Source organism: Scyliorhinus torazame, chromosome 3 (assembly GCF_047496885.1).
Source record: "Scyliorhinus torazame isolate Kashiwa2021f chromosome 3, sScyTor2.1, whole genome shotgun sequence".
NCBI lineage: Eukaryota > Metazoa > Chordata > Chondrichthyes > Carcharhiniformes > Scyliorhinidae > Scyliorhinus > Scyliorhinus torazame.
Window position 1 is genome coordinate 295,028,092 of NC_092709.1, and position 12,551 is coordinate 295,040,642.

At 47.9% G+C, this 12,551-nt stretch overlaps 1 protein-coding gene across 2 annotated transcripts in view; it reads right to left on the reverse strand.

The window, feature by feature from the left end:
- Positions 1–12,551, reverse strand: part of LOC140409179 (mothers against decapentaplegic homolog 4) — a 140,809-nt gene that overhangs the window by 93,522 nt on the left and 34,736 nt on the right. The window contains exons 1-2 of one of the 2 annotated variants that reach the window (XM_072497414.1): positions 10,431–10,601; positions 9,162–9,222 (exon numbers count right to left, since the gene is read on the reverse strand). In XM_072497414.1, the coding sequence (XP_072353515.1) occupies positions 9,162–9,222; positions 10,431–10,444 (75 nt within the window). In that variant the 5' untranslated portion in view covers positions 10,445–10,601. Of the gene's footprint in view, positions 1–9,161; positions 9,223–10,430; positions 10,855–12,551 lie in introns of those variants that run through there. The other variant, XM_072497413.1, reaches the window with a different exon arrangement.

Below are 12,551 nucleotides of genomic sequence, written 5' to 3' on the forward strand. Positions count from 1 at the left end.
ATGAGTATCATGTTCAGTACAGTGAAAAGTACAGGCAGGGGATCTTTCTTTAATATCCGTTTGCAGGGTGTGGGCTGCCAGCAAGGCAACCTTTACTGACTTTTTAAAAAAAATATGTTTATTAAGAATTTTTAACAGAATTTTCAACCATATAAACAAACCCCCCCCCCCCTACCCCCGTTACAAAAAAGAAGAAAAAACTCGCATAGCAAGACATAAACATGGCAAATCAATATGATACAGAGCTTTGTACATTGGATTCCTCCCGTACACATCAGTTTTCCGGATCGTTTATGTATCTCCTTGCTCAGATGCCCCCCCAAAGAACCCCCCCTTCCCTATCCGTCCCTCTTTCCTCCTCCCCTCCCCCCCCCTCCCCCCCCCCCCCCCCCCCCCCCACAGACTGCTGCTGCTGTCGACCGAACTCCGTCTAACGCTCCGCGAGATGGTCTAGGAACGGTTGCCACCGCCTGGAGAACCCCTGCACAGACCCTCTCAAGGCAAACTTTATCCTTTCCAACTTAAGAAACCCTGCCATATCATTTATCCAGGCTTCCACACTGGGGGGCTTCGCATCCTTCCACATTAACAAGATCCTTCGCCGGGCTACCAGGGACGCAAAGTCCAGAATGCCGGCCTCTTTCGCCTCCTGCACTCCCGGCTCGTCCACTACTCCAAATAGTGCTAGCCCCCAACTTGACTTGACCCGGACTTTCACCACCTTAGATACGGTTCTCGCAACTCCCCTCCAGAACCCATCCAGTGCCGGGCATGACCAAAACATATGGACATGGTTCGTCGGCCTTCCTGAGCACCTCCCACATCTGCCCTCCACCCCAAAGAATCTACTCAGCCTCGCCCCCGTCATGTGCGCTCTGTGAACAACCTTAAATTGTATCAGGCTAAGCCTGGCACACGAGGAAGAGGAATTAACCCTACTTAGGGCATCAGCCCATAGACCCTCCTCAATCTCCTCCCCAAGCTACTCTTCCCATTTACCCTTCAGCTCCTCTACCAGAGCCTCCCCCTCTTCTTTCATCTCATGGTATATCGCCGACATCTTGCCCTCTCCGACCCATACGCCCGAAATCACCCCGTCTTGAATCCCGTGCCGGGAGCAGCGGGAATTCCCTCACCTGCCGCCTCACAAACGCCCTCACTTGCATGTACTTGAAGGCATTTCCCGGGGGTAGTCCAAATTTCTCCTCCAGTGCCCCTAAGCTCGCAAACGTCCCATCGATGAACAGGTCCCCCATTCTTCTAATCACTGCCCGATGCCAGCTCTGAAACCCCCCGTCCATCCTTCCTGGGACAAACCGGTGGTTATCTCTGATCGGGGACCACAGAGGCTCCCATCGCACCCCTGTGTTGTCTCCACTGCCCCCAGATCTTTAGCGTTGCCGCCACCACCGGGCTCGTGGTATACCCTTGTTGGCGAGCGCGGCAGAGGTGCCGTCACCAGTGCCCCCCGGCTCGTTCCTTTGCAGGACGCCATCTCCAATCTCTTCCATGCCGCCCCCTCTCCCTCCATCACCCACTTACGGATCATCGCCACATTGGCTGCCCAATAGTAGGCACTCAGATTCGGCAACGCCAGCCCTCCTCTATCTCTGCTACGCTCCAGACACCCCCTCCTTACCCTCGGGGTCTTACTCGCCCACACAAATCCCATAATGCTCCTGCTTACCCTCTTAAAGAAGGCCTTGGTAATCACAATTGGGAGGCATTGGAATACAAAAAGAAACCTCGGGAGGACCACCATTTTAATCGACTGTACCCTACCCGCTAGCAAGAGTGGCAACATGTCCCACCTTTTGAAGTCCTCCTCCATCTATTCCACCAGCCGCGTCAAATTAAGTTTGTGCAGTGCCCCCCAGCTCCTAGCTACCTGGATCCCCAAGTATCGAAAGCTCCTTTCCGCCCCCCTCAGCGGTAGGTCGTCTATCCCTCTTCCCTGATCCCCCGGATGCACCACAAAGAGCTCGCTCTTTCCCACATTAAGCTTATAGCCCGAGAAGTCTCCAAACTCCCTTAGGGTCTGCATGACCTCAACCATCCCCTCCACTGGATCCGCCACATACAGCAACAGGTCGTCTGCGTACAGCGATACTCGATGCTCCTCTCCCCCCCGGACCACCCTCCTCCATTTCCCAGACTCCCTTAACGCCATGGCCAAAGGTTCAATTGCTAGTGCAAACAGCAGGGGGGACAGGGGGCACCCCTGCCTCGTCCCTCGGTACAGTCGGAAATACTCCGACCTCCGCCGGTTCGTGACCACACTCGCCACCGGGGCTTTATACAGGCGCTTAACCCAACTAATAAACCCTCCCCCGAACCCAAACCTCTTCAACACTTCCCAGAGATACTCCCACTCTACCCAGTCAAAGGCCTTCTTCGCGTCCATGGCTGCCACTATCTCCGCCTCCCCTCCACCGATGGCATCATAATCACATGCAGCAGCCTCCACACATTGGTATTTAGCTGCCTGCCCTTTACAAACCCAGTCTGGTCCTCGTGAATCACCCCCGGGACACAGTCCTCAATCCTCGTAGCTAACACTTTTGCCAGCAACTTGGCATCTACGTTGAGGAGCGAGATCGGCCTATACAACCCACATTGCAGCGGGTCCTCATCCCGCTTCAGGATCAAAGAGATCGTCACCTCCGAAATTGTCGGGGGCAGGGTCCCCCCCTCCCTTGCCTCATTGAAAGTCCTTACCAGCAACGGGGCTAACAGGTCTACATACTTTCTATAGAACTCCACCGGGAACCCATCCGGTCCCGGGGCCTTCCCTGCCTGCATGCTCCCCAGTCCTGTAACCAGCTCCTCTACCCCAATTGGCGCCCCCAAACCAGCCACCTCCTGCTCCTCCACCGTAGGGAACCTCAGTTGGTCCAAGAATCGTTGCATCCCCTCTTTTCCCCCTGGGGGCTGGGACCTATACAGCTCCTCGTAGAAGGCCTTGAATGCCTCATTCACTTTCACCGCACTCCGCACCGTAGTTCCCCGTCCATCCTTGACTCCACCTATTTCCCTCGCTGCCATCCTTTTACGGAGCTGATGTGCCAGCATCCGGCTCGCCTTCTCCCCATATTCGTACATTGCCCCCTGTGCCTTTCTCCACTGTGTCTCTGCCTTCCCTGTGGTCAACAGGTCGAACTCGGTCTGGAGACTTCGCCTCTCCGAGTAGTCCCTCATCAAGGGCCTCTGCATATCACCTGTCCACTCTTAAAATCTCCCCCACTAACCTCTCCCTTTCCCTACCCTCTCTCTTCTCCCTATGATCCCTGATGGAGATTAACTCTCCCCTGACCACCGCCTTCAGCGCCTCCCATACTACTCCCACCTGCACCTCCCCGTTGTCGTTGGCCTCCAGAAACCCTGCACCCTCCCGCACACTTCCTCGTCTGCCAACAGTCCCACATCCAACCGCCACAGTGGGCGTTGGTCTCTCTCATCCCCTAGCTCTAATTCCACCCAGTGCAGGGCGTGGTCTGAAATGGTTATGGCCGAATACTCCGTTCCCTCTATTTTCGAGATCAATGCCCTGCCCAGAACAAAAAAATCTATCCGGGAGTAGGCCTTGTGTACATGGGAGAAAAAAGAGAATTCTCTGGCCAAAGGCCTGGCAAATCTCCCCCCATCTGGTCCATAAACCCCCTGAGCACCTTGGCCGCAGCCGGCCTCTTTCCGGTCCTGGATCTGGAGCGATCCAGCGCTGGATCCAGCACCGTGTTGAAGCCCCCCCCCCCCCCTCCCATTATCAAGCTTCTTACCTCCAAGTCCGGGATATGCCCCAACATATGTTCATGAATCCAGCGTCGTCCCAGTCGGGGCGTATACATTCACCAATACCACCCCCGTCCCCTGCAACCTACCACTCACCATCACATACCGGCCTCCAGCTTCCCCACCAGTATTGCCACCCCTCTATTCTTCGCATCCAGCCCCGAATGGAACACCTGTCCTACCCATCCCTTTCTTAACCTGACCTGATCTGCCACCTTCAGATGTGTCTCCTGAAGCATGACCACGTCTGCCTTCAGTCCCTTTAAGTGCGCGAACGCTCGGGCCCTCTTAATCGGCCCATTTAGGCCTCTCACATTCCACGTGATCAGCCATATTCGGGGGCTATCCCCCCCACCCCTGCCGACGAGCCAACTCCTATTTTAGGCCAGTCCCGTGCCCGCGTCTCCCGCACCCTCCAGTCCCCCAGGCGGGAAACCCCCGCCTCGACCACCTCTTCCATTTTCAGTTCCCCCTCGGCCATTGCAGCAGCAACCCTATTGTCCCCCCCCCACTCCCCACCAGATCCAAATCTAGCTCTTTTGCTCCGCCCATAATAATTCCGTAAGTCAGCTGACTCCTGCTGACCCCCCCCCCCATGTGGAAATCCCTCCTCATCCTTGCGCTCCTCCCTCCCCCCTCTCCCTAGCGCGGGAAAAAGCCCGCGCTTTTCCAAGCCAGCCCCGCCCCGTGGCGCAGCTCCTGTTGCGGCCTTATCCCAATTCCCCCATCCCCGAGTCTCACCTCCCTCCAGTACCGACGCCCACATTCCTCACTGTCCCCCCATCAAAAACTCTTCCCCCATCCCCATTCATCGTTCCACCCGTGAAACATTCTTTACCCATATTTACAACCCTGTATACAGTCAACATCTCCCCCACTACCACAGCCCCTCAGTTCGAGTCCAATTTTTCTGTTTGGATAAAGGTCCAAGCCTCTTCTGGAGTTTTGAAATAGTGGTGTCGGTCCAGGGACGTGACACACAGTCGCGCTGGCTACAGCATTCCGAATCTCACCCTTTTATTATGCAGCACCGCCTTGGCCCGATTGAAGCCAGCTCTCCTTTTTGCCACCTCCGCGCTCCAGTCCTGATAAACTCGGATCACCGCATTCTCCCATCTACTGCTTCGCTCCTTCTTGGCCCTTCTCAGGTCACTCTCTCTGTCCGCGAAACGATGGAACCTCGCCACTATCGCCCTTGGCGGCTCACCAGCCTTGGGTCTCCTCGCCAGGACCCGGTGAGCCCCTTCTAGCTCCAGGGGGCTCGGAGAGGCCTCCGCACCCATCAGCGAATGGAGTATCGTGCTCACATACGCCCCAGCATCAGCCCCCTCACTCCTTCGGGGAGACCTAGGATCCGGAGGTTCTTCCTCCACGACCTGTTCTCCAGGACTTCGAATCTCTCGGCCCACCGTTTGTGCAGCGCCTCGTGCGCCTCCATCTTCACCGCCAGGCCCAAGATCTCGTCCTCGTTCTCATTGTTTTTTTCCTTCACCTCTCGGAGCTCTACCGCCTGGGCCTTCTAGGTCGCCAACAGCATTGGTGCCAGCACCTCCTTTTTAAGCTCCTCCACGCAGCGCCTGAGAAACTCCTGCTGGTCCGGCCCCCATGCTGCTTGATCTCCGCTCTCCGCCATCTTGTTTTCTCCCCCTCGTTTCTGCCGCTGCTCCAAAGCTTCTTTTTTTGTCCCTCCACTTCTAGTCCCCTCCATACACGATGGAAGGGGGACCTTACTTCACCTTCCCACACGGGATTCGATCAAAAATGTTCCGTTGGGGCTCCTCCGGTAAGCCCAAAAGTCCATTCTAGCGGGAGCTGCCGAAATGTGCGGCATAGCGCCGCATCGCCGCAACCGGAAGTCCTTACTGACTTATTTTAATAACAACTAGGGAGAGGCTTTGCTAGTCCAATTCAGAAAGCATGAAGTATAAACCACAAAGTCAAGTGAGAGACTGAGGTCACTTAAAGGCCAGACCTGATAGATATGCTACTGTTTTTTTCTTATTGATGAATATTAGCGATTCAAGTTCATTTCACAAGTCTGCATGGTGAGATTTGAACTCAACCTGTGAGTCACTCAAATCAAGTCAGAATAACAACGTCCTTCTCTTTGGGCTAAGATGCTCAAATTAAGAAAAATTATACTTATCCAAAGGTACTAAGAAAACCACAGATGGAAGGCTGAGAGTTTTGAGTCATTTTGAGATTGGATATCAAAAAGATGAGGAGGCAGACCAATAGAACAGAAGTATTAGTCATGCATCTGTACAATGGAAACGTCAGAGTTTAATTTTTAAAAAGGGGAGTGACAAAGCTCTCATAATAGAAAAACACACTAAAAATAGACCAGAGAAAAAACCTATATGCTGAAGAATAAACTTATTGCAGGATTTGGCACCCAGGCTCAGTCGTCTCCTACCCCAATTCATTCTTAACAAAGATCTATAATTCTTGATTTACTAAATCACCTTCCTTCCCTACCCTTTAGTAGGAGTAAACAGGAGTCAAACATTTCTTCATAAGGGAAAGGTTTCTCTTGACCTTTCCTGAGGAAGTGCCATCAAAATTGGGCTGTGAAAAATCTCATGATGTTGTACATCTGACCACTTAACATCCAAACCAAACCTTACTAAGATTCCGCACACTGTGAAAGCTTTAACAGGTGCTAAGTTACAGTAAAATTTGAGAATGAGTAAGAAATTGATATTTGTCCCTATCAACTATCCACTGTTGCCCAAGTGTTTTGCTAATTAATTAAAATCACAAATGCTAAACTATAAGTTTACTAAGGACCACTGCAACAAAAGATATTATTTTTAATTGTGTGCGTGTGCGCGCGCGCACGCGTGCATGAACATTCAGAGAATCAGAGAATCCCTACAGTGCAAAGGGAAGCTATTCGGCCCATCGAGTCTGCAGCGACTCTCTGAAAGTGCACCCTACCTATGCCCACTTCCCTGCCCTATCCCCACAACACCACCTAACCTTTGGACACTAAGGGGTAATTTAGCATGGCCAATCCACCTAACCGGGCCGTCTTTGGACTGTGGGAGGAAACTGGATCACCCGGAGGAAACCCACGCAGATACAGGGAGAACGGGCAAACTCTACGCAGTCACCCAAGGTTGGAATTGAAACCGGGTTCCTAGCACTGTGAGGCATTGGTGCTAACCACTGTGCCACCGTGCATTATTTAATTAATCTAGGGTCTGATTGCCTACAAGGTTGAGAACATCAAAGAAGTCAGGGTGTGAAAGGCAGACACTTGAGATAAATGTGACAAAGTTGAATTTTCCATACGTAAATACACCACGAGTAAACGTTTTGCATGAGCAGAGAAAGAAGGTTTGTTGTCTTCAGTTGTTAAATTTCAAAGGGATGTAAAAAGGCTTACATCTTGCAACGGGTCATAAATAAGGCCAGGTTATTGCATTTTATTTGACCCGAAAGTGAGGGCAATAGGAAAAAAATTTAAGATTTTATATTCTGGGAAGGTCAAGTCTCAAAGAAGGGCCAAGAACAATGGACTCAAACGTGAAAGAGGAAAAAGAATACTCAAGGTTGGGAGCTGTATTTGTCAGTGGCTATGCAAGACCTCCTGGGGTGCTACTCTGCTGGAAACTACCAGGGAAGAGGCAAAGTGAGACAGTTTTCCAACCAACCCAGAAAAGTGTCCAGTTCTGTACTTGATAGGTGTTTAGAATGATGAAGGGGTATCACATTGAAACATACAGAATACTGAGAGAGGCCTAGATAGAGTGGATGTGGAGAAGATGCTTCCACTAGTAGGAGACGAGAACCCAAGGGCACAGCCTCAGACTAAAGAGACGATCCGTTAAAGCTGAAATGGGAAGGAATTTCTTCAGCCAGATGGTGAATCTGTGGAACAAATTGTTGCAGAAGGTTGTGGAGACCAAGGCATAGACTGTCTTTAAGACAGGGATAGATAGGTTCTTGATTAATATGGGGATCAGGGGTTACGGGGTGAAGGCAGAAGAATGGGGATGAGAAACCTACCAGTCATGGTCAAATAGCAGAGCAGAATTGATGCTCCCAAATGATCTAATTCTGCTCTTATATCTTATGTTCTTTTTCAGAAAGCAGGGTTTTGTAAATTCTTTTTAATATCCACAGCAGAGTGGGATAGAGTGTGAAGTCCTGTGACATGCCTTCCTACAGTGACAGTGGGTTTGTCTTGTGGTAATATTACTGGATTTTTTATAGTTGAACATAAGGGATTATTGCCAGAGATGTTTATCTGTGAGTCTAACCAAGTAGGAAGTATTTTGGGGGAAATGTTCTGTGGTGATAATTAACTGTGTAAATGTAATCTTGTGTGTTTAAGTGTTCTTTTGTTAATAAATGTTTTAATTTAATGTTGAAAATCTCAGCAGTGTTAATGGAATTTGTGGCTTCTGAATTCATAAATGGATCTTCTTGTCATCAAAATAGAAAAAGAGAAAAAAAGAATTGCGATGTGTAGGTTAAGCTTATCTTTGGGATTTAATTTGCACGCCAAGTAACATCTGCCAGATCATAACACCACTCGTTCACTGCTCTTCACAGGTCAGGTAAGAACTATTTCTTGAAAAATCTTAAAATAGCTTAGAGTTTCACTTTTAGAATGAATCAAATTATAGGTGCCCTTAATAAAGCAGAACCGTGAAATAAACAGATTCTGTTCAGATCCCAAACTTCAAATAATTATCTGAACCTCATCATATTTTAAATGATGTAATATTATCTTCCTTCCTCAAAGCTACTTATCAGATATATAGTATAAACACAATAGGCGGGATTCTCCGGTCTCCCAGCTGTGTGTTTCTCGGCGGCTTCCGTTTGTTCTTGGTGGGATTATCTGGTCCTGCTGCTTTCAACCCGAATTCCCACTGATGCTACCTCACGCCGCCAGGAAACCCACCGCGGGGTTGCACTGCCGGTGGACCAGAGAATTCCGGCCAATATGTTTTATAAAGGCACTTAGTAAGGTTTCACACAAGAGATCTAGTAGAAAAAGTGCAAAAATGTAAGCATATGGGTAACATTGTGACATGAAGCGGAAACTGGTAAGAAGGCAGGAGGGAGGGAGAGAGAGAGAGAGAGAGAGCGCAGAGGATATTCTGATTGTTGAGATGTGAAATCTCTGTTCTTCAACAAGTGGTGCTTCCCAGATATCTGTGCTACAGCCTCAGTCTTCACCATATGTATGAATGATTTGGCCGTCAGAGCTCTATATACAAGGTTCCAAATGCCACTAAGTTAGAAAGGACAATAAATAGCGTGAATGAGAGGAGGTGGTTACAAAAACAATAATCAGGTAAAGCGAGTATACAAGGCATGTGTGTGTAATATGGCAATGTGAGGAAGTAGCATACCTTATTTTGCTGGCGAGAGAACATTTCTACTGGGCATGCATTGACGTCAGAATTGTTACACCTGTCACAAGAAGTATGCCACTCATCAGCAATTCTACAAAACAACATTTACCAGGGCCCAACACCTTATGCCTGGTGAGCTGCTTGTGAGATTCAAAATATTGGGCCTCCACAGGCCTGCTCAAAAGCACCAGTAGTGGGGAAGCAATAAATGTGTGTTCTTTTTTTGAACTCTGGTAACTTAATATGGATAAACATTCTGAACATAATCAATCATTCTGAACATAATCAATCATGATTCAACTAGCCTCTCTGGAAAGGAAAGAAAAGGCCGATCTTTCAGTAATATCAGAGGCAAGATCTGCTTAATTAATGAAGCTGAATCAAAACAGAATTCATCATGAAATAAAAATCTATAATATAAATATTTTATGAAGAAAACAAATGAGATCTGAAGAACACATATTTGGCAGAAATTGAGGAATTTCAGGGTGGCATGTCGGTGCAGTGGTTAGCACTGCTGCATCACGGCACCGAGGACCCTGGTTCAATCCGGGCCGGGGGTCACTGTCCGTGTGGAGTTTGCACATTCTCCCATGTCTGCATTTGTCTCACCCCCACAAACCAAAGATGTGCAGGGTAGGTGGATAGGCCACGCTAAATTGCCCCTTAATTGGAAAAAAATGAATTGGGTATTTTGAATTTTTTTTTTTTTAAATTAAGGAATGTCATCCAGTTAGGATTTCAAGGTGGATGTTCTTTCATGGGATATGGGCACCACTGGCAAGGCCAGCATTTGTTGCCCATCCCTAATTGCTGTTGAACTGAGTGATTTTGCTCGGTATTTCAGAGGGCAGCTATAATTCAATCACATTACCGAGAGTCTGGAATCACATTTAGTTAAAGATGGCATATTTTCTTCCCCATAGGACAACTGATCAGATTTTTTGAGACAATCAATGATAGTTTTCCAGTCACCATTACTAAGACTATCTTTATATTCCAGATTTTTAATTGAATTCAAATTCCACCAGCTGACAAAGTGGAATTTGAACTCATGTCCCCAGTGTTTTTGGGTTACTGGTACAGTGACTACTACTATGTCACCATTTCCCCTGATATCACAAATCAATAGTTTTTGTTGTTTGGTGCGTAATTTTTAATTTTATTACATGTCTGTGAGGCTTGCTTAGGATATTTTTCTACATTAAAAGTTGCTATACAAGTGCAAATTGTTATTGTTAAATCAGTTCTCCACTTGACACTTACCTGGAGTCTGCCATCTAGCGTCCTCTGTATTGTGACACACTTGCTGGGGTGAGCTCCATTTGTTGTTATAGCTGTGATCAGTGAATCAAGCTCGTCCTTTTTCTCCTTCAGCTTTTTCACCAAACTTTCAATAGCTCTTTTCGCAAAAGTTTCACTTTCTCCACCTTGCCGATGACACATCAAGCTATGCACAATGCTCAGGCATGCGTCGTTACTAGTTGGGGTGTTGGTGATTGACATGTTGCTGATCTTGTGTCAGTTTCACCCCCTTAAAAACACAATCTTTCTGTGTTAACAAGTCCTTCCAGAGTTAAGAAATGGGCCTTTCTTGTAGGTATCTGTTCCCGTATACTAAAAGGCACTGATGTCTCAATTGTAGCCAAAACTTCAGCAGAAGCAACTTTGAAGAATTCCTTCGAGCAACCTTGAAAACAAAGCACAGATAGAACATGTAACGCACAACACAGTTCATTGTTCACATTTTCTTTAAAATAAAGTTTAAAGCATTGCAATTGTTTACAAATATTTTGATTTGCAAAGTTCTCTCTGATACCTGCAACCGAGTTTCTGGAAACATTCTGACAGAAATCTTTGGGTTTTAATTTCTCTTGAAGATTGATTTATATTGGAATCCAATTTCACAATTCACTCCCTTCCGGCAAATCACCCAAGTAGCCAGTGTAGATTTACAAACTATGGCAGTAAGGATCAAGAGATCATCTGACTACTGAATGTTTGACAGTGAAGTGTTATTCCTGTTATAACCTAACGTTCACACAGGTCCACTTGCCAACATAAATTCTTTGAACAGTTGTTTGGATAATTACTCCTAATTTTCCCAGATGATAATACGTTTTAGAACATAGAACATTACAGCGCAGTACAGGCCCTTCGGCCTCAATGTTGCGCCGACCTGTGAAACTACTCCAAAGCCCATCTACACTATTCCCTTATCGTCCATATGTCTATCCAATGACCATTTGAATGCCCTTAGTGTTGGCGAGTCCACTACTGTTGCAGGCAGGGCATTCCACGCCCTTACTACTCTCGGAGTAAAGAACCTACCTCTGACATCTGTCCTATATCTATCTCCCCTCAATTTAAAGCTATGTCCCCTCGTGCTAGACATCACCATCCGAGGAAAAAGGCTCTCACTGTCCACCCTATCCACTCCTCTGATCATCTTGTATGCCTCAATTAAGTCACCTCTTAACCTTCTCTCTAACAAAAACAGCCTCCAGTCCCTCAGCCTTCCTCATAAGATCTTCCCTCCATACCAGGCAACATTCTGGTAAATCTCCTCTGCACCCTTTCCAATGCTTCCACATCATTCCTATAATGCGACGACCAGAATTGCACGCAATACTCCAAATGCGGCCACACCAGGGTTTGTACAGCTGCAACATGACCTCATGGCTCCGAAACTCAATCCCTCTACCAATAAAAGCTAACACACCGTATGTCTTCTTAACAACCCTCTCAACCTGGGTGGCAACTTTCAGGGATCTATGTACATGGACACCGAGATCTCTCTGCTCATCCACACTGCCAAGAACCTTACCATTAGCCCAGTACTCTGTCTTCCTGTTATTCCTTCCAAAATGAATCACCTCACACTTTTCTGCATTAAACTCCATTTGCCACCTCTCAGCCCAGCGCTGCAGCTTATCTATGTCCCTCTGTAACTTGTAACATCCTTCCGCACTGTCCACAACTCCACCGACTTTAGTGTCATCTGCAAATATACTCACCCATCCTTCTACGCCCTCCTCCAGGTCATTCATAAAAATGACAAACAGCAGTGGCCCCAAAACAGATCCTTGTGGTACACCACTAGTAACTGGACTCCAGTCTGAACATTGCCCATCAACCACCACCCTTTGTCTTCTTCCAGCTAGCCAATTTCTGATCCAAACTGCTAAATCACCCTGAATCCCATGCCTCCGTATTTTCTGCAGTAGCCTACCATGGGGAACCTTATCAAACGCTTTACTGAAATCCATATACACCACATCAACTGCTTTACCCTCATCCACTTGCTTGGTCACCTTCTCAAAGAACTCAATAAGGTTTGAGGCACGACCACTTCTCATGTCCCCTCCTAGTTCTTCTTAGCTCTCT